This window comes from Staurois parvus, unplaced genomic scaffold (assembly GCF_062004578.1).
Source record: "Staurois parvus isolate SC_StPar_1 unplaced genomic scaffold, SC_StPar_1.0 ptg000226l, whole genome shotgun sequence".
Lineage (NCBI taxonomy): Eukaryota > Metazoa > Chordata > Amphibia > Anura > Ranidae > Staurois > Staurois parvus.
In genome coordinates, this window is record NW_028318022.1 from 3,797,184 (window position 1) to 3,816,427 (window position 19,244).

General features: G+C 37.4%; 1 protein-coding gene across 1 annotated transcript in view; it reads left to right on the forward strand.

Moving 5' to 3' along the window:
* Positions 1 to 19,244, forward strand: part of CSMD1 (CUB and Sushi multiple domains 1) — a 2,075,474-nt gene that overhangs the window by 1,399,765 nt on the left and 656,465 nt on the right. The window contains exons 11-12 of the mRNA XM_089679519.1: positions 7,830 to 7,933; positions 8,562 to 8,674. Of these exons, the coding sequence (XP_089535645.1) occupies positions 7,830 to 7,933; positions 8,562 to 8,674 (217 nt within the window). The remainder of the gene's footprint in view (positions 1 to 7,829; positions 7,934 to 8,561; positions 8,675 to 19,244) is intronic.

Below are 19,244 nucleotides of genomic sequence, written 5' to 3' on the forward strand. Positions count from 1 at the left end.
ACGACAGTCCACTATACAATGATCAGACATAACATTGTGATCACTGACAAGTAAAGTGAATAACATTGTTTATCTCATTACAAAGGCATCTGAAAGTGAGTTTCATATATTAGGCAGCAAGTGAACATGACCCTGAAGTTGATGTGTTGAAAGCAGAATAATGGGTACACATAAGGATTTAAGCAACTTTGATTAGTAACGAATTGTAATGTCTAGATGACTGGGTCAGAGTATCTCCAAAACTGCAACTCCTGTGGGATGTTCCTGGTCTGCAATGGTCAGGACTTACCAATAGGGTTTCAGGAAAGGAAAACAGATAACCAGAATCAGGATTATGGGCAACCAAGGCTCATTATTGCACATGGCAAATTAAGTCTGACCCATGCATTCTGATCCAATTTGAGCTACTATGACTCAAATAGCTGAAAAAGTTAATGTTGGTTCCAATAGCAAGGTGTCAGAACTCACAGGACATTACAGTTTGTTGCATATGGAGCTGTGGAGGTGTGTAGCTACAGACCAGTCAGGGTGCTCATGCTGACCTATGTCCACAGCAAAAAGTGCCTATATTGGGCACATGAGCACCAGAACTGGACCACATGAACAATGGAAGAAGGTGACCATGTCTGATGAATTTATGAATGGTTTGAGGAACCAACAAAGAGTTTCAGGTGTTGGCTTGGCCTCCAAATTTTACAGGAAAGGCTGATAACATTGTTTGAAGTACAATACACAGGACATTACAAAGACAAAACATTTGTGGTATGACTAACATGTTTTTCTGCATGTGCAGAAATATACTTAAAATTAAAAAAAAAAATACCTGTTGAGCAGTACCTGTTTTATGGATAAACACCTTTTATTTTTTCTCCTAATTGAACATTTTTTACAGTATGGTTACCATAAAAATAAAACAATCGGCAGCAGAACATGCTGGGCACTTGTAGTGAATTGAACTTGGGGAACTAGTACATTTAATACATTTGGCTAATTACATGCGGTTAATTACTATTGGCAGCAGCACCAGAGAACTGTACACACAGTCTGCAAACAATGGCTACAAATTAAGGCTGTCAATAAAAAGTACAGTTTTTCTTGGCATTAAAGCATCAGTCTGTCACAATGTTTATATTACATCTCAACCATATACAACTGAAAAATATATGGTTGTAGCCTGCCAAATAGAAGGAATCACATATACAGCAGCATACAGCTCTATACAGTGAAATGACACTCTGCTCAGGAGTAGTTAATAGTTACATGTTATAATATTATTTGTAAAGTGGTAATTATATCACTATGAAAAAAAAAACATACTCTCCTTGTTGTGGGCAATTCAGCCATATTATAGTGAACTGTTTGTGGGCAGTTGCCATTTAAGAAACTACAATTGGGGTTGGCAACCCTGCATTGTGGTGCCTGAATCCATCTCCATGGGAATATACAAAAACACTTCTGCATGCCAAGTGTTTAAATATGTCTAGCAAACTGTAGCAATCTGTAAGAAAAAAAGCAAATTTCTTGAATCATGCGCATTCAACCACCTTCGAATGTCTATGAGCTTTAGAAATAGGTTTATATTTGAAGAGAAACATAAAAATCACAGACGTAATTTGATAACAATGTAATTTTTATTCTATTTAGATGTGTTTGACCAAGTGTGATACAGTGAGTGGACATCTCTTCTTGAGTCTTTTAAGATTTAATTTCAGAAATGCTTTTCTTTCATTATCAACTGCTTTAATGCCAAGAGGACTTCAGCTGCCACTACTAACATCACAGAGCTTCAGAAATCTTATAACCATTGAAAAGAGCAGTTTGCCTAGACAGTGAAAAACATTAAAGGCAAGGAAGTGTAACAACCCTGATGGCATTAGCTATGTTTACTGCAAAAAATAATTCATTAATTAGTTCCACATTTATTAGAATTCTAAAGCTCAGTCACAACAGAGAGCACTGCATTCTAAAGACCTAGCAGGTCATGATATCTTTAATTCATAAAGCCAATGTCGATCTCTTCCATTACTAAAATTAAAGACTGATAAGCTCCTTAGAAGACTAATATAACATTAATGAAAGAAAAGTCTGTTTTTACTGATGCAGAATAATCAGGCTGGAAGTGTCCCTCAAAGAAGTTGTTAAAGTAGGAGCTACATTTCTTTGCCCATCAAAACTGGCACACATGCACACAATTGTTTTACCTTTACTTAAAGTGAACCTATCAGCTATTTTGAAGTGACTCCACACTGAGTCACAAGTACGTTAACAATTATTATTATTTATGTAAATATAACTTTCATTTTTGAATAATAAAGTAATGAAAAATAATAAAGTATATCTAAAGCCAAAACTAGTAGTTCCATTTATGAAATTTGAATTCCTGTCCTACAGGCACAACAGGAAGTGAGAAGAAATCTCAATAAAGAGTGGAATGCTCTTTTAGATAATTGTCATCAGAATGAGTGTTCCCATTGAAAGATTTCCCTTCTATTTCTATTGTGATGATTACTCAAAGATCTGTCTTTTTTTCACTTTGGGTCCCCAAGACAATAGGCACTAGGACAACCTGGACCCTCCTTAACAAGTGTAAAAACCTGACAGATTCCATAAGCGCCTGGTTTTGTCTTTCCAGTGCTTCCTCACCACTTGATTCAGCACCTGAAATCTGTAGGCAACTATCCATTTTTGTGAATTAGTAGTTTCACAGGATTAACCATGCTCTCCTACTTGACAGTACTCAGGGCTTTCTATCAGTCACTCAGGTAACAAATGATTTGCTGTAGAAGGGCAGATTTTCATCTAAATTCACACATACTAAATAATATTAGACTTTGAATTCTGTTTTTCTTTTTTATTAACCCATTGCCCTCCAGAGGATTTACCCCCCTTCCTGACCAGGCCATTTTTTGTGATACGGTGCTGTGTTACTTTATAGCGCAAAAAATAAAAAACGCAGAGGTGATCAAATACCACCAAAAGAAAGCTCTATTTGTGGGGAAAAAGAACATAAATTTAGTTTGGGTACAGCATTGTGTGACTGTGCAATTGTCAGTTAAAAAAAAAGACCAACAATTTTGAAAAAAAAGTCAATATTTTTGACTTTTTGCTATAAAACATATTCAGTAAAAAAATTTAAAAAGTCAAAATTGGTCATACATTTAGGACAAAATGTATTCTGCTAAAAAAAAAAATCCCAATACATATAAATCAATTTGTTTCCGTGAAAGTTATAGCATCTACAAATGGCAGTATATATACTGGATTTTTTTTTAATACTAGTAATGGCGGTGATCAGCCACTAATAGCGGTGCTTCAGCAGGCATTCTGACACTGGGGGGGAACTAACTGCCATTGACAACCCACTAACACTAATACAGTGATCAGTGCTAATAAAAAGCACCCAAACTGTACTAATGACACTGGGCAGGAAGGGGTTACCATGTATTGCTGCATAGCAAAAACTGGCCTGGTCATGAGGGGGGTAAAGCTTCCGGAGTTCAAATGGTTATAGACAGGTGAACAGTAAGAGCTAGAACATGGATAGAAGAAATTTTAGATTTTCTAGAATTACACATTATAACACTAGAAAGAATTCATAGCTAGCTATGTAATTACTACTTGGACAATTGCCCACAACATCGGAAATATGGAATGATTGAACTACAGTCAGAAAAAAAAAATCATCAGTAAACTTACAAAATGTCAGGTAGGATATGTGCCCATGATATATTTTTTTTGTGAGTTGCAAACCTAAATTCAATGGGATTGATTTACTAACACTGGAGAGTGCAAAATCTGCAACTCTGCATAGAAACCAATCAACTTCCAGGATTTTTGTAAAAGCTTAATTGAACAAACTGAAGTTAGAAGCTGACTGACTATAATGCAGAGTTGCACCAGATTTGGCACTTTCCAGTTTTAGTAAATCAACTCCAATGCATAGGCAAAACATTTTTGCTTTTGTTTTGGATAGAGTAGGGAAGGGTAAAAATCCATCCTAGTTTTTGTTTTTTTGGTTTTTTTTGTGTCTGTCGCAAGAAGAAGTTTGGAGACATTTTCCTTTACTTTCTGTCCTAATGACAAAGCAGGAAGTGAGAGGGCATCTCTTCAAACTAAGGGGAGTTCTCTTTTAGACAGTTGCCATCAGTCAACTGATGTACCCATTGAAAGTTTTACTCTCACCTCATCCCTGTTTTAGTGACAACTGTAAAATGATGTTGTCAGGGCTGGGCTCCTGCTACGTAATGAGCAGCTCTTTTCTTTCAGTGCTCAGAAGTTGCTCAGCTGTCAGTTAATTACCAGCCAGTCCAGCCTGCAGCCAGCCCTTTTTGCTATTTTAGCAGCTTACCTTATTTCCTCCTTGCCTTTGCGTGGTCTATGATCTCCAGTGTGTTCCTGTTTACAACTGGGTCAGGCTGAATTCTCCCAAAGCAGCAGGGCACCCAGGGAAAAATTAATTCATATGATTTCTGTTTCAACAGTTCTGGTGGCCCAGTTTCCATGCTGATGTAACTGCCTATGTAGCCTGCTTGTCCGGTGTTTGCTCAAAATAAAACATTCCAACACCTTCCAGTAGGCCTTCTACAACCCATACCCAGTGGAGAGAGGCCTTGGACCCACTTGTCTATTGGTTTTATTGTGAATTTACTGAACTCCCAGGGGAATACAGTTATTCTTCTGGTGGTTGACAGTTTTTTTGAAAATGTCAGTTGGCTACGTCCAAACAACTGGCATCAATATTCAGGAGGTCTTTCGGTTACATGGATTACCTAAAGTTATCATCTCGGACAGAGGTAAACAGTTTGTGTCCAGGTTTTGTTTAGCCTTTTGTGCACAGTTGGGAATTCAGCTTTCCTTTTCCTCGGCATATCACCCGCAACCCAATGGGGGTTACAGAATGGGCCAAGCAAGCCTTAAAACAGTCCCTATGTTCCTAATACATTCGTTCCACAGGGAATTCCTGCGTTAGAGGAACATCTTCAGACCACCATAACAACTGGTTGGACCTTTTACCTTGGGAGGAGTTTGCTCACAATAACGCCATAAATGCCACCTCCCAGTTATCTCCGTTTATGGTGAACTACGGGTTCCAGACAACCATATTTCCTAATATATTCGTTCCACAGGGAATTCCTGCATTAGAGGAACATCTTCAGGATCTCTGTTCTACTTGGGTGCAGATCGAAGAATCCTTGCAATGCTCCACAGAGAGGTGCAAACTCCATGCCGACTGCTGACGCCTACTTGCGCCCTCCTACCAAGATGGGGAGAGGGTCTGGCTGTCTTCCTATAACCTCCAACTCCATTTTCCCTCACTAAAACTAGTGCCTCAGTATATTAGGCCTTTCTGCGTACTCCATAGGGTTAACCCGGTGGCATACACATTAGATCTTCTTTCCAACATCCATATCTCCAATATATTCCATGTTTCCTTATTAAAACCTTAGGAGTGTAAATGCTATACCCATTCAGTACCACGCCCTTGCCCAGTTCAGGTTGGCAACCATGAGGAACATGAGATACAATCTTTCATTGACTCCTGTAGGTTTTGTGGATGCATACCATATCTAGTGGAGGGGTTTACGGTCCAGAGGAACACTCTTGGGTCTCATCCTTGGATGTGCATGCTGCTGCTGTCTTCCATGCTTTCAATATACATTTTCCCTCAAGCCTGGTGCCCTGAGGGGAAGAAGGTGTTAAAGAGGGTTACTGTGGCTGGCTACCCCTGACCCTGGCTCATTTTATTACCCAATCTGGCAGCCAATCCCTGGCTTCTGTTTTTTACTATGTTCCTAAACTGTGTTATTTTTGCTATTTCATTAAAAGTGTGATTTTACCTGCACTTTATGTCTGGTTCTGGTTCTTGACAGTTGTTTTTCAATCACTTTTTTCTTAGGGACAGTGTTCCACAGGGCAAATAGGGCAAATGAATCTTCCCAATAGGGACACAGACAACAGTCCATTCCTTCAAACTGTACAAAATTAGAACACATTTGCTCTAACACTCTAAACATATTTCTTCACAATAGATGAGAGTGATTTAATCTAAGCAAGGGAATGGTATGCATAGAATAATCCCTGTAATGACTCTTGTACATGAGTCAGTTGAAACTGTACTGCAACCATACTTTCCCTGCCAAGGCAGCTCAGGTGCAGGGAATACTATTGTAAACATGAGTACAGTGTTTAAAAAAAAATTGAACATTTTCTACTTTTTGCAAACATTCATACTCTGTGCTCATGCTTATGATTACACTGCTGTCACTTAGGCTGTCTGGGCGGAGGATATGTGGCTGCTAGATGACGAATAAATATTAAAATGTATTTACTGTCCAGTGTCTCCAAGATGTATGTTGCACTGGAATTAGTTTTTTTTCCAGAAAATTACCTCGATCAACTTACAGCAATATACTGTATGTATACTTTCAGAAAGACTGCACAGTAGGGTATGTAATTTGTCAGTGTAAACATGTGTGGATAAAAATGTTTTTTAAACGCTGTATTTAAAAAGAGATGACCTAAATAGTGCTCTTTTTAAAAGTGCAATATGATATGTTTAAGGTATTTTTTATTTTATAATGGCATAAACAGTTATACAACAATTAAGGATATACTGTATACACACATATGCACACTCACATACAAAACATAAACAGGTGATTCCCCATGCTTTTTCTATTGCAAGAATTGTGATTTCTTATTGAGTGGTTGAACTTGGGTGAGTTTGATATATTCTATTACAAGAATGACTGGAATGAAAAACCTAAACCAGCAATTCATACAACAGAGTAGTGACCAAGTCTACGATGAGTCAATTAGAGAGAAGAAATCTGGCTGGCTCATCTATGAACCCCAAATTGTTGTATATTTAGAAAGGCATGCTTTGGTCTGGTGAGCCCACCATTTTGACTGCTGCCAGTATAGCAGTATTGATCAGTGAGGATACAAACCAGCCATATATAGAGGTGAGCTGAGAGCCAAATAATTATATTAATATTCTGGTAAGAGGAAAGCCAGCTATGCCAATTGTAGCCTACATGGTGGTTGCACAGGTGCATCTTCTGCCAGATAAAGGAAGAGATAATGGCTTCTATCCTATGAAACAGCTTTTTAGAGAGAAAATGAGGTGGGATGGCCTTAAAAATGTAAATATTAAAAAAAAAATTGGGGAGACCATATGCTCCACTTTTAAATGAGGGGACTTGGAAAAGGTTGTTTACAAATGCAGTGGCCTTCTTCCCAACTTACCTTTAGGCCAGAAATCACGAACTACCTACATAATACTGATAAGAACAGTAAATGAGGTCTCACAACTGTCCTGGTAAAACAAAAAGCTTTGCCTGCTTTAGGTGAAATTTGCTCCTCCAGAGAGCCCAACTGTATACTCTTCACTGCAGATGATTGTCAGACATGACAAGCAAGGGGTTCCATAGCAATTGCAAAAAAAATGGTAACAGCCAAACATTACATCCTAATGTCTAGGTGCGCAAAGAACACAGATCCTTTATGTGCCATGCAATGATGTTGACCAAAGTAGGGTGCACTGGTAAGATTCACCTTCACTGTAGGAAGAACAATGAAGATTTTGTTATTTCTGTGCAGAACTGTCTCAGGGGAAAATATACTTACCTAATTGTCAGAGAAGAATATACATACCTCAATATCAGCTATCAGCTAAAGATAGGAGAAACATAGTGACACTATAGGGGCTGAGATAGCAGCATACGATTTGAGAACAATTTGGTAACAAATTCTGTGTAGTAATTTTCTGTGAAACAGATGTGAACTCATATTCTGTTATGTGTAACCTGTTACTTTCCTACACACAGGTGATCAAGATTTCTTTTGAAGTTTTTGAGCTAGAGAGAGGCTATGATACCCTAACTATAGGAGATGGTGGAAAAGTAGGTGACACAAGATCGGTTTTATATGTGTAAGTATAACATTTGTAAAGCCTCCTCACTATTTGTAGGTGCACTTCTCTAACCTTGCCTTTTAGATTCTGCCATGTAATTTGCATTAGGACATGCATTTATTCAAACCTCTCTGTTTCTTGTAATGTAAGTAGTAACTTCAACATAGAAGGACTTGCTAGAAAATTAGATCTCCCAAGGTGGGTCCTATCTTGAGAGAAAGCAAAGATGATTTAAAAAATAAAGCAATCAGATGTTCTAGAGCTTCTGCATTTGCAGGGATCCATTTTTTTTCAGGTCACTGAATAATATTCTAGTGAATGGCGAGATAGAACACAGTAGTAGCAAATCAAAATAGGAAATGGACCCAAGAGAGCCAGTGCTGAGATTTTGTTCTACTGTTTTATAGGTATGAGTACATTGCTGTGCCTATTATGAATTTAGATACATTCATTTTTACTAGTTATTGTTTAAAATCAAATAATTCCTTTTACAAACATTTGAAATGGAAACACAAAGTTATAGATAAGAACATTTAAGTCTTTAAATACACAGCTACTGTACATGTGTGTATTTCTTAGATGTATAGCTTAATAACAATTCTAATTTTTTTGTGCATTTTTTACAATTTGTTTTTAATTTTGTCAGCCTCACAGGTTCTAGTGTACCAGATCTCATTGTTAGTATGAGTAACCAAATGTGGCTGCATTTACAGTCAGATGACAGCATTGGATCTCCAGGATTTAAAGCACTTTATCAAGGTTTGTTGTATATTACCTATATAAAATAGTTCACAAATAATTGTTCTTTTATTTTTATGATGGTTATTAATGTATTATTTGCGGCACTGATATTGTAGACACACATAATACAGTTGAAGAAAATATATATGCAGTATTACATTTTCTGGGAGTCTTTACAGTCTTTACTTGTTATTAAGGATATAAACTGATTCATGACAAGTATGCAGCCAGTAAAGTTAGTGTAAATCACAAACCTTGATCGATCAGCATGACCACTAGGTAACTAGTATTTTCAGATGGAAAGCTCAGTAATAACAGCCTACATATTTCTCTCAATACAAGGTTTCTTTAAAGTCCTTTAGATTTCATATACAGTTGAGGTGTACATGTTGGTGTACTCATTTTTTAAATATAGTTAGGTGTTCTCATTAATTTTATTTATTCAAAGCGGCACTGATGGTCTGTCTTAGTAATATGCTATGAATTATAGCGATATGTGATCTTCTAATGGTCAGACTCAAAGACCAAAACCTCAGGCTACTGTATTCAAATGATTATATGTGTTCTATGAGTTACAGATAATGTCAAATCTTTCAGTTGTTGGATTATAGCTTTCAGGTAATACAGCTAAACTTCAGATACACTTGTAGTTTAATTCTGTTTGCAAATTGCCCTGATCTATTGCACCAACCTTTCACTTGTATTTTAATTGCTAATATTTACCAAGATCATTAACTTTCAATATTTGAATGTGGCAATCACTCTGTGCAAATTATCAAGCTATAATTATCAATGGTCACATGATGATTGCGACAAGTCAAATTTATTAGGTGATTCCAGTGCAAGTCAAGCAATAAAGAGGTTTCTATAATTGATTATGGCAATTTGCAACCAACTGGGTAAACGTTTCAAGTAACAGTCATCATTTTCAGCATATTTTCAAAACTATTTGGTGCAAGTTTGATACGAATTGCAGCCATATATGTTAATACAATGGATGAATGAATGAATAAATGAATGAATGAAATAATTAAATGAGTGAGCACATAATATATTGTAAAAAAGGATAGGATGATTGTTGTAATTTAATTGACATGAAATCATCAAATAGAGTCCATAAGCATTTTTTTGTTGATATAATTCAGATTACAGGAAGATAACAGCCAACATGTTTCAGGGGCCACACCACCCCCCATAATCAGGGCTAAAACAATACACAGCAATGGTCATGGTTAATATAATATATGTATACTGTGTGTGTATGTGCATCTATTTATATATATATATAGAAGGAGGTAATATATAATATAGTATAAAAATATGTTTTGGACTAATTATGCAAATAATTTTGCTCATGGTTTGACTGAACTTGTTTCTTAACACTGGATCTCTGAGTTTCAATGACTATACAGTGGATTTACTAAAGAGGTATAGGGTTTGCAAGATAATTTTCCCTTTGCTTAGTGAATGCTTTTTGAAGTTCTGTTGACCTCAGTCATCCAATCGTTTCATAAAGAAAAAAAGTGTTTTTTTTTTAATTTTCCCTTGCCTGTAATTGGATACTTTTTGTAAAATAATTTTCACCTTATTCACCACACTAAATAAAAATGCCTATGCAAAGGGAAAATTAACTTTACAAAGTGAACATACTGTACTGTATAGCAACCCCTGTGTATCGGACCACTGAGCTAAAGGTTGGAGTAATACAATTCTGAACTATGAGTAACAGCTTGATGACATTTCTGGTGTGTCGGGAGTTGTGGCATTCAGAGATGACTGCATGTGTACAGTATAACAGAAGTACAATTGATTGTCGTATTTTGCCACTAAAACTGCTTGATGTGATTGTACTGCTTGGACCTTGAAAATGGGCCACGCTCAGAATGCTAGTTCTATAAATTTGGATGTTAATGCAAATAAAAAAAAGTAACATGGACGATACTCAATTGTTTTTGTTGCTAAAACCAGAATTGCAGAATGAATCCATATCTTTTAATCTAAAAGTCACACCAGCAATCTGACCATATTTTGATAAACCCTTAACACACTGTGCCCTAAAAATAAGAGTTGAGAGGTATAGTGAAATTGCAAGTTCTGTTGCTGTCCTATGAAATTTACATTAGTTTTGATATATGCTTAATTTAATTTTTATGTTCATTGATGTGGAGCATGGCTAGGCCAGATCAGTGTGCTTTTCCACATAAACACTGTTTAGTAACTGGAAGTTAAATATTGTATATCCTTCAAGCTTATAACCTGTGGAGAACAGAGAATATTTCCTTATTTCCACTGGCATGATGTCCCGATGTCCCCCTGGGATATTCACCCGAAGGGTCTGTCTAAGTAGCCAGTAGAATGCTGGAATACTTGCTTTTATTACATACAGTACTTTAACTGTTGTTTTCATGTATCAGTGAGGGTTTATCACTTTGATTGTTGTATAGTAATGTGGATGCTATCCATGTGGGAAATAGCTTTTCTTTAATGAAATATATCTATGAATCAGGGAAAAAAGCTTTCACTTCTCTAGATTTATTACACATAAAAGACATGATACAGACATCCAGTACAGTAAATAATGTGAAGAATGAGATAACACTCTTAAACGTTATCTGATAATACTTCTTTTATTTGTGCTTAAATAAACAAGGCTCATGCCCCATGTTTACTATCAATCATGCACATATATTCAGCTATTACATTTAGAGAGCTTGCATATTTAGAAAGAAATAGTTTCATCGGTAAAGAATAATCTCACAACAAATAGTTGCTGATCAATAAGGAAAGAAAAGATTTTTAGTATTACCATTGAGATAGCTTCTGACACATTGATACCATATATGCATCAGCAAGAGAATACATTTCAATGCAAGTACACTCAGGCACCGAGGAGAATACAGGCCCAAGAGCTGCAAAATGCACACTGCAAGATTATGGGAACACATGTGGAAAGTACATTCACCCCTTGAAAAGTGACATATTCAACATATTCGAACAGGCAAACATTAGATCTTTATTCAAACAGTGCCTACAGATAAAGGTGATATGCTTGAATAACGTGCCTTTATTCAACAAAAGTATTAATAAATGTAATTGTAAAATAACGTATTGTCTCGATATTTTGTTAACTTGTATTTGGTGAGAAAAGTTCAAATTAGAAAGTCCTTCCAACTCTTGCATAAACTCAAAAATTGATTTAATAATAATGTTGCATAAAATTAGAAATAAAATATTGGAATACAGAATATTTAGATAATGTCCAAAAATATAGTTAAGTTCTTAAGATATTGTATATAATTAAGTATGTGTAGTGATATGAATCTGTGTGTGTGTCCAATCTAGGCTTCTAGAAAGGTGTGTCTCAAAAATCTTTGTTCTGCTCTTTTAGGAGCAATCAGCCCCCACCTTCCCAAAAATGGGCTGGTGTACTCCTCTTTCCCTTGTAGTTCTACAAAGATAACACTGTTCAACAAATTTTTATTTTTTGCCAGTTTTGGAAACAAAAGGATGCATTTCTTAATGAATTTCACATTCTGAGTTCAAATATAACAATGAAATTTGTCAATTGGCTCTAGTTTTTCTGTAAACGGAAAGTTTTCTACTATAAGCGTAATGACTACATAATGCACAATAATTATATAGATAGATGTCTTTCCACAAATATAAAGCAAGTGATATTGACTACATAACAAAGCCTAAATGGCATAATATATTGCATAGGATTACCAAGAAAAATTATAGCCATAAGCTAAGTTGAATCATTTTAATACTTAGGATTCTCACTAGTTTTGTCTTCAGTTTGTGTCGGTTTTGCTTCTCTTGGCTTTTCTCTTGTATTCGAGGAAAGGGCTATCTCTTACAACTGCACGTGACTACACGCTTCAGGTTCTTCCTCACTTGACTTAACCACAAAGGATTCTGGTGCTTTAGGAATTGGTAGCCCCTCTCCATGAGGAACTGGACGTATTGCCGATGGAATATTTGGATAGTGCACAGATAACTTTTTCTTCTTATTTAGCCCTTTTACAATTGGAGGCACCATACAAAAGTAACAATTACTAACATGATCTGTTGGCTCTCTCCAAATCATTGGCACAGCGAAAGGCATATTTGCCTTTTTTCCATTGAACCATTGCTCCAGTGCCGTCCCACAAGAATTGCAGCATATATGTGGTGCCCAGCTCTTGTCCTGGTCTCCTATCTTGCAGCCAAAATACAAGTTGTAGGCTTTCTTAATCATTCCTGTTATCCTCCTTTTTTGTGAGATAAAAGTTATTTCACCGCAGATATAGCAGAAATTATCTGCTTTATTCACACAAGTTCGAGGCATTACTGAGTAGCCTATATAAGCATAAAACGAAATGTAAAGACGCTGTCGAACTACAATCAGCTACAGATACTGCAGCTTTTATGCAGTGAAGTGATGCAATTAAAGGCTAATATTGCATCATCTCAGTATACATGCAATTTTCTATTGGTCACCAGTATCAATTGCGCAATATGCAGCTGAAGTTGCATCATAATTTTGAATGGCTTACGTCATTAGATGGGTGAATATATCATGGAAACTAGAGCCAATCAACATTTTTTAGGGTCATTTTCGTTTTCAGCACCCCAAAATTATGTAAGATTAGCTAATTTTATGCCCAAAACTTTTTATCTGTTGAACAGTGTAATTGGCAACAGATGTATTAGTCTTCTTCCCTCCCCTCAGAGTCTGAGTGAAACTTTAGCTTACAGAGATGGGGGAAGGACAGCTAGACTAATTACTACCACATGTTGCTTGAATGTAGGAAAAAAACAAAGTGTTTCCCCGAAAATAAGACATACCCATAAAATAAGCCGTAGCAGGAATTCTAAGCATTTGGGCAATATAAGCCATACCCCCGAATATAAGACATAGTGATGGACGGGCAGCCCTTCTCATCTCCCCCATTGTGACAGCTGCTATCTCGGAGGTGAACGTAGAGGTTACGGGCAGCCCCATCAACAAGGTCAGCTCCCGGTCATTCTGTCATTCTGTGCGTGCTGCAAGTTGATTCATAGAGGGAGGCAGTGAAGAGGTAGAAAGTGAAAGTAAAAGTCTCCTCAGTGAACTGAGGAGCAGGACGCTCTGCTTTAGGTACCATATTGTGTGTCCTCAGGGGGAAGAAGTAGAGCTGTGCCCCCTGTTTTACTCAGCACTGTGGGTCTCTCTCCCCCAGCACCAACCAGCAACAGTCTGTGCGTCTCTCTCATCTCCCACAAACACCAGTAAAGCTGCTGCTCCCCATACTTACCATACGTACCATACTTAATAAAAATAAGACATCCCCTGAAAATAAGCCATAATGTGTCTTCTTGAGGAGAAATAAATATAAGACAGTGTCTTATTTTCAGGGAAACACGGTATATTCACATAGACTATAAAAAGTCTAATTACTTACTTTTCCCAATCTAGAACAAATAGAAATATAACAACTCAATTATTTTATTAAGATCCAACTCATTCATACATATGTTAGTACTGTTAATAAGCAGATATTAGATATTAGGTTAAGGAAAGCTTCTAATGTTGTACTGCGGAAAAGTAAGTAATTTCTTGACAAAAAAAGCTGATATTGCACCCTGTAGCAGAAATCACTTTATTACTGGACATTTTGAATTACTGCTTGTAGGTCTTTAACATCAAGACCACCCATCTATGCAAGGGTTTTCTGTAAGCTACCTTGTGTGAACTGCCCATTTCAAAATCCCCTGTACAAAAACTTCAATGAGAAAAAAAAAATCAGAGCTTTGACTAGGGCAGTTCAGAACCTTCTTTTTTTTGGTGAGGGGAGGAGGGGGGGCTTTCCTGTTGGATTTGCCAGTGTGCTTTGGATCATTATCAAGTTAAAAGGCAGATTTCCAGTTCAACTTCAACTTTAGGACAGATGGCCCCAAAATCTCATTTAATGTAGAATTGACTTGTTGACTGAAATATGCCTAGGCCCTGAAGCAGTAAAGCAACCCCAGACCATAATATTTTACCTCCATGCTTCACAGTTGGTATAAGGTTCTCCTAAAATTTTTACTCTAGTTTTCGGCAAACCTGTCTACTGTTACTTTGACCAAACAACTCTAACTATGCTTGATCAGTCTTCAGTAAAATGTTTTAGAATGTCCATTTTTTCTATATCTTCAATGGTAAACTTTAATCTTTTGCTAACATTATTTTTGGACAGCAATTACTTTTTCTTAACATATTCCTCATGTAGGTTGAATTGGTGCAATCTGTCTCTGAGTGTATATGCATGTACTTGGATACCCACTTGCTGCAAGCATTGCCTGAGCAGCCCATGATGAATTGCAGGAGCTTCTGGAGACTATTTGCCAAATGAATTGAATTTAATCATTCCACTGTAAGGAAAATAATTTAAGATTGGCGTAGATATAAATCAACTGTTAACTTGTCCAGGAATGGCTGGCCCAGAAATTTGAACCTAAGAGCTGACCATTTGATGCCATTTGATGCCAATGTTTAAATCCTTTGCCAGATTCATAAGTATCCACAACTTTCTTTCTGAGGGCCTTAACCACTCTGTAACCCCGCTATAGCTGAATGACGGCTACAGCGCAGTTGTCCAGTTCTGGGAGAGCGTCATATGACATCCTCCCAGAACACGCACCCAGCAGCGCGCACCTTGTGCTATCAATGATTGCTGTGTCCTGTGGACACAGCTGATTACATGAATAGGTAAAAAGCCAATCACAGTGTCCTTTTACTACATGATCAGCTGTGTCCAATGACACAGCAGATCACAAAGCAAATACAGTAGCCAGTTATCGGCAGGACTTTCCTCTGTCTGTCACAGTGTGACTGCTGTCACAGTGTGAGGAATGTACTGCCGATAACTGGCAAATGTCAGAGAGCAGGTCTGCACTGCTACGGGCACTGGTGATCAGTACCCTGATCACTAGTGCCCAGCAGTGCCACCCATCAGTGCTCAGCAGTGCCACCCACCAGTGCCCATCACTGCAACTCAGCAGTGCCACCCATCAGAAGTTGTGCCCATCATTGCCCAGCAGTGCCATCCATCAGTACCCAGCAGTACCTCCAGTCAGTGCCGCCTATCAGTGCCCATCATTGCTTCATATCAGTGCAGCATCATCACTGCCTCCTCATCAATGCCCACTGTTGTCTTATATTAATGAAGGTCCACACAGAAACAGTCCATAAGACAAATCTGTTGTCATATCTCATGAAGGAGAACGGATGAGTGTATATTTCTAAATGTTCTTTTCCTCCAGCAACTAGTCCAACAGTTCTTTTCCAAAGAGATGCATTTAATCAGTTCAGCGACAGTTCATAAAACAGAGGTACAGACAAGGCAGGGTATTTAGAATATTCATGCAACCATCAGAAATCCTTAGAGGACTCACTTTCTCCTGTAACAACTTAACTAAAAGAACCGTCCCTAATATATACATTCTCCCAATTCAGTAGAATGACTAGCACTTTGATTGGCTACTTTTAGTAACCCCTTTGATCTTCTGGGTGACAGGTAATGCCTTTTGGGCTTGGGCAGATACAGTCATAAATTCTAATAATAGATGTCTAGATGTTTCCTAAACTGCATTCTTTTACCATTAATTAGATAAACAAGAATGCTATTTACCATACTTAATACCCCTTTTCATGTTATTAGATAATAGATAATGACCAAGTCCTTTCAAGTCTGACTGAGCAATAAGCATTTTATCACCCTTGCAAGTTTGCAAATTACCTCCTTTGATTTGTAACAATGTGGCCCCCAAGTGCCAAGGTGATAATGCATAAAATTAACATAGAAAAGCATACTTGGCTATCCTTTTGCCTTTTGTTGTGTAAAGTGGTCTGGTCACTGGCCTGTCCAAGAATGAACAGTATGTGTTTCAATATCTTCAATCTCTCTCTCTCTCTCTCTCTCTCTCTCTATTTATATATATATATTTTATAAAAGAAACAAAGAAAAACTTTTTTTTGCTCTTTTTTTTGTTTATAGTTCAAGAAATAAAAAAAACCCAGTGATAATTAAATACCACCAAAAGAAAGCTCTATTTGTGTGAAACAAATGATAAAAATGTTATATCTGGACAGTGTTGCATGACTGTACAATTGTCATTCAACGTGCAACAGCACTGAAAGCTGAAAATTGGACTGAGCAGGAGACCAAAGCTGAAAAGTGCCCGGTAGGCAAGTGGTTAAAGAGCTCTGTTAATCTGGGCATTATGGCACCAGACATGTTAACAGCAAAGTGAATACCACACCCACACCACAGATGTATGGGGTTTAAATAAGATAAGTTCCACCTGCACCTGCATGCTCCCTAAGTAGTTTTTTCATCATTGACACCTAATCTTTAATCATGGGATCGAATTTCTTGGATTTGAATGGACCGTGTATGTATAGTTGTCCTTACTCTGCATTTTTGTTAATTTAGAAAAATTAATACACCATGTCAATTTGACGTATAATTTGTTCAGGTATATCATTTATATCCATAGGCACAATTTCCATAGCGTGTACTAACTTTTTTAACATGACTATACTATGCTTTTGTGACTGAGCACATAAAATACCTGACACAAAGTAAGATACTTACAGTACATAAGAATCACTGTTCTTGCAGGAAAGTGCAAATGGCAAAAAAAGAACATATATCATGAGGAAAGCAAACACAAAACTACAAGATGCATGGCATTTCTAGGAACAAAATCTGCCATGGAGAGATCAGGCAAAATCTACTGAGTCCCAGAAGTTATAGGGGGTACTACTGAAGCCCAAAATATATTAAAATCACAATTTCAGCTCTACATTTTCACAGCATGGAGCTGAATGTAAACAATGGGAAATATACTGGCTGATGTCATTGACCAAATCTGTACCCTTCCCTTGTTGAGTACATGTTGCCTGTTATGGTTCAGGAAAGGGGGGTTACGTGCTTGCTGTCCCCCTTTTTCTTGCCAACTAGGCTGCATGCTCCAATAAGTGTCTGGAAAGGATTTGGTGAGACCCCATGTTGTGTTTTTTTTTGTTTGTTTGGTTTTAGTGATGCCCCTTAAAATGTATACCAAGCCTTCTTCATTGAGTGATTAAACTCATTCACTCTCTGTTTGAGTTAGCTTATGCAGGGTGTGCTAGAGATGACATTCTGTATAATGGATATTTGATTTCCCGGCCAATCAGCAGGATGGGGGCCTGCCAATGCATGCAGAAAACATTCTTATATATCTGAGGCACTTTTCGGTGCATAGAGAACCTGAACTTTTGCCCTATGAGAAAGCAAGCATGACACATGCCTTGTGCCTAAGCTTTTGGGCCTAGATTTTGAGTAATGCAAGGATCTTCCCTTCTGGGAGGAGCCCTTGAAAAGTCTTTTTAAAAAACCAATGTTTTCAAGGTTTATGTAGGGATGTCAGAGAGTATGGCATTGAATTAACCTTATGTTCTAGAAGTGATATTTGACCAAAGTAAAAACTTTTGTTATCAGTGGTGTGAAGAGGAGGTATGGGACTACAAGCAAGTATCTAATCCCTTTAGATTGGAAGGGTTGTCACCAGTCTTTGCAGATAAATACCACAGTTGCATGATGAAATTAGGATATGGTAGACATATTTATAAGGACTATGTGGTTCTGAAAATACCTGGATGTCTTGATGTGGGAATGAATAACATGAATGTTCTGGATTAAGCTGGAAATATGATCCAAGACCCAAGGTACTATTGGTGTGTGCCAGTAAAGCTTGTGTGATACCTGGAGACTTACTCTTGAACACTTTCAGTTGTTATAATGCAGCTTAAAAGTGTGTGTGTCTGCATGGGAATGACAGCTCAAAGTTTGTTCAAGTTATGCTGGAAATGTGTTTCTAAGAACAAAACCCTTAGTCACTCTGAATGTGTGACAGAGAGAAGGATGCATAGATTCATTGACTAGGAGCAGTAGGCCCCAATGAAATTAATTGTAAAAAAGGTAGGTAAATAGTTAGGAAGATAGCTAGCCTGTGTTCTTTCTGAGAAGATCTGCAACATACAATCAAGAACTAACTGCCTTTGAACTCTAATAGACTTTTCCCACTAGGTGGTGCTTATACCATTAGCCAGGGATGGACTTCTAGTTTGAGCATATAAATGTAATTGCCATATTAATACTATTGGGAGTGACATCCCTGAAGGAGTGCTGCTTTGATGTGTTATTGTGTTGTTGTGTAATTTTCAGATGAAGAGGAATAGATGCTGCATATTGATTGCATGGTATGTGATCCTATATTTTTTTAGACAGACAGAAATAGGGTGTGTAACGGTAAAACATAGAGAGGAAACTTTCCGTGCTATCCTGCCCTGAATACTAAGGTAATTAAAAATGAAACAGTGCCAAACCAAAACAGAGTATATATTATTTCATGAAATATATATAAATCTTAACAGCTGCCCCTTTAAGTGCAATTACACTTTAACATGTATGTGGAAAGAAAAAAAGTAGGCTTGAGTCGCACATGCCACTTCCGGTTCCTCTGTCATCACATCTGGTTGTTGGAACACACGTCAGATATGGGGATAGCAGCAGTTTGAGCAGAGAGAGCTCCGTAG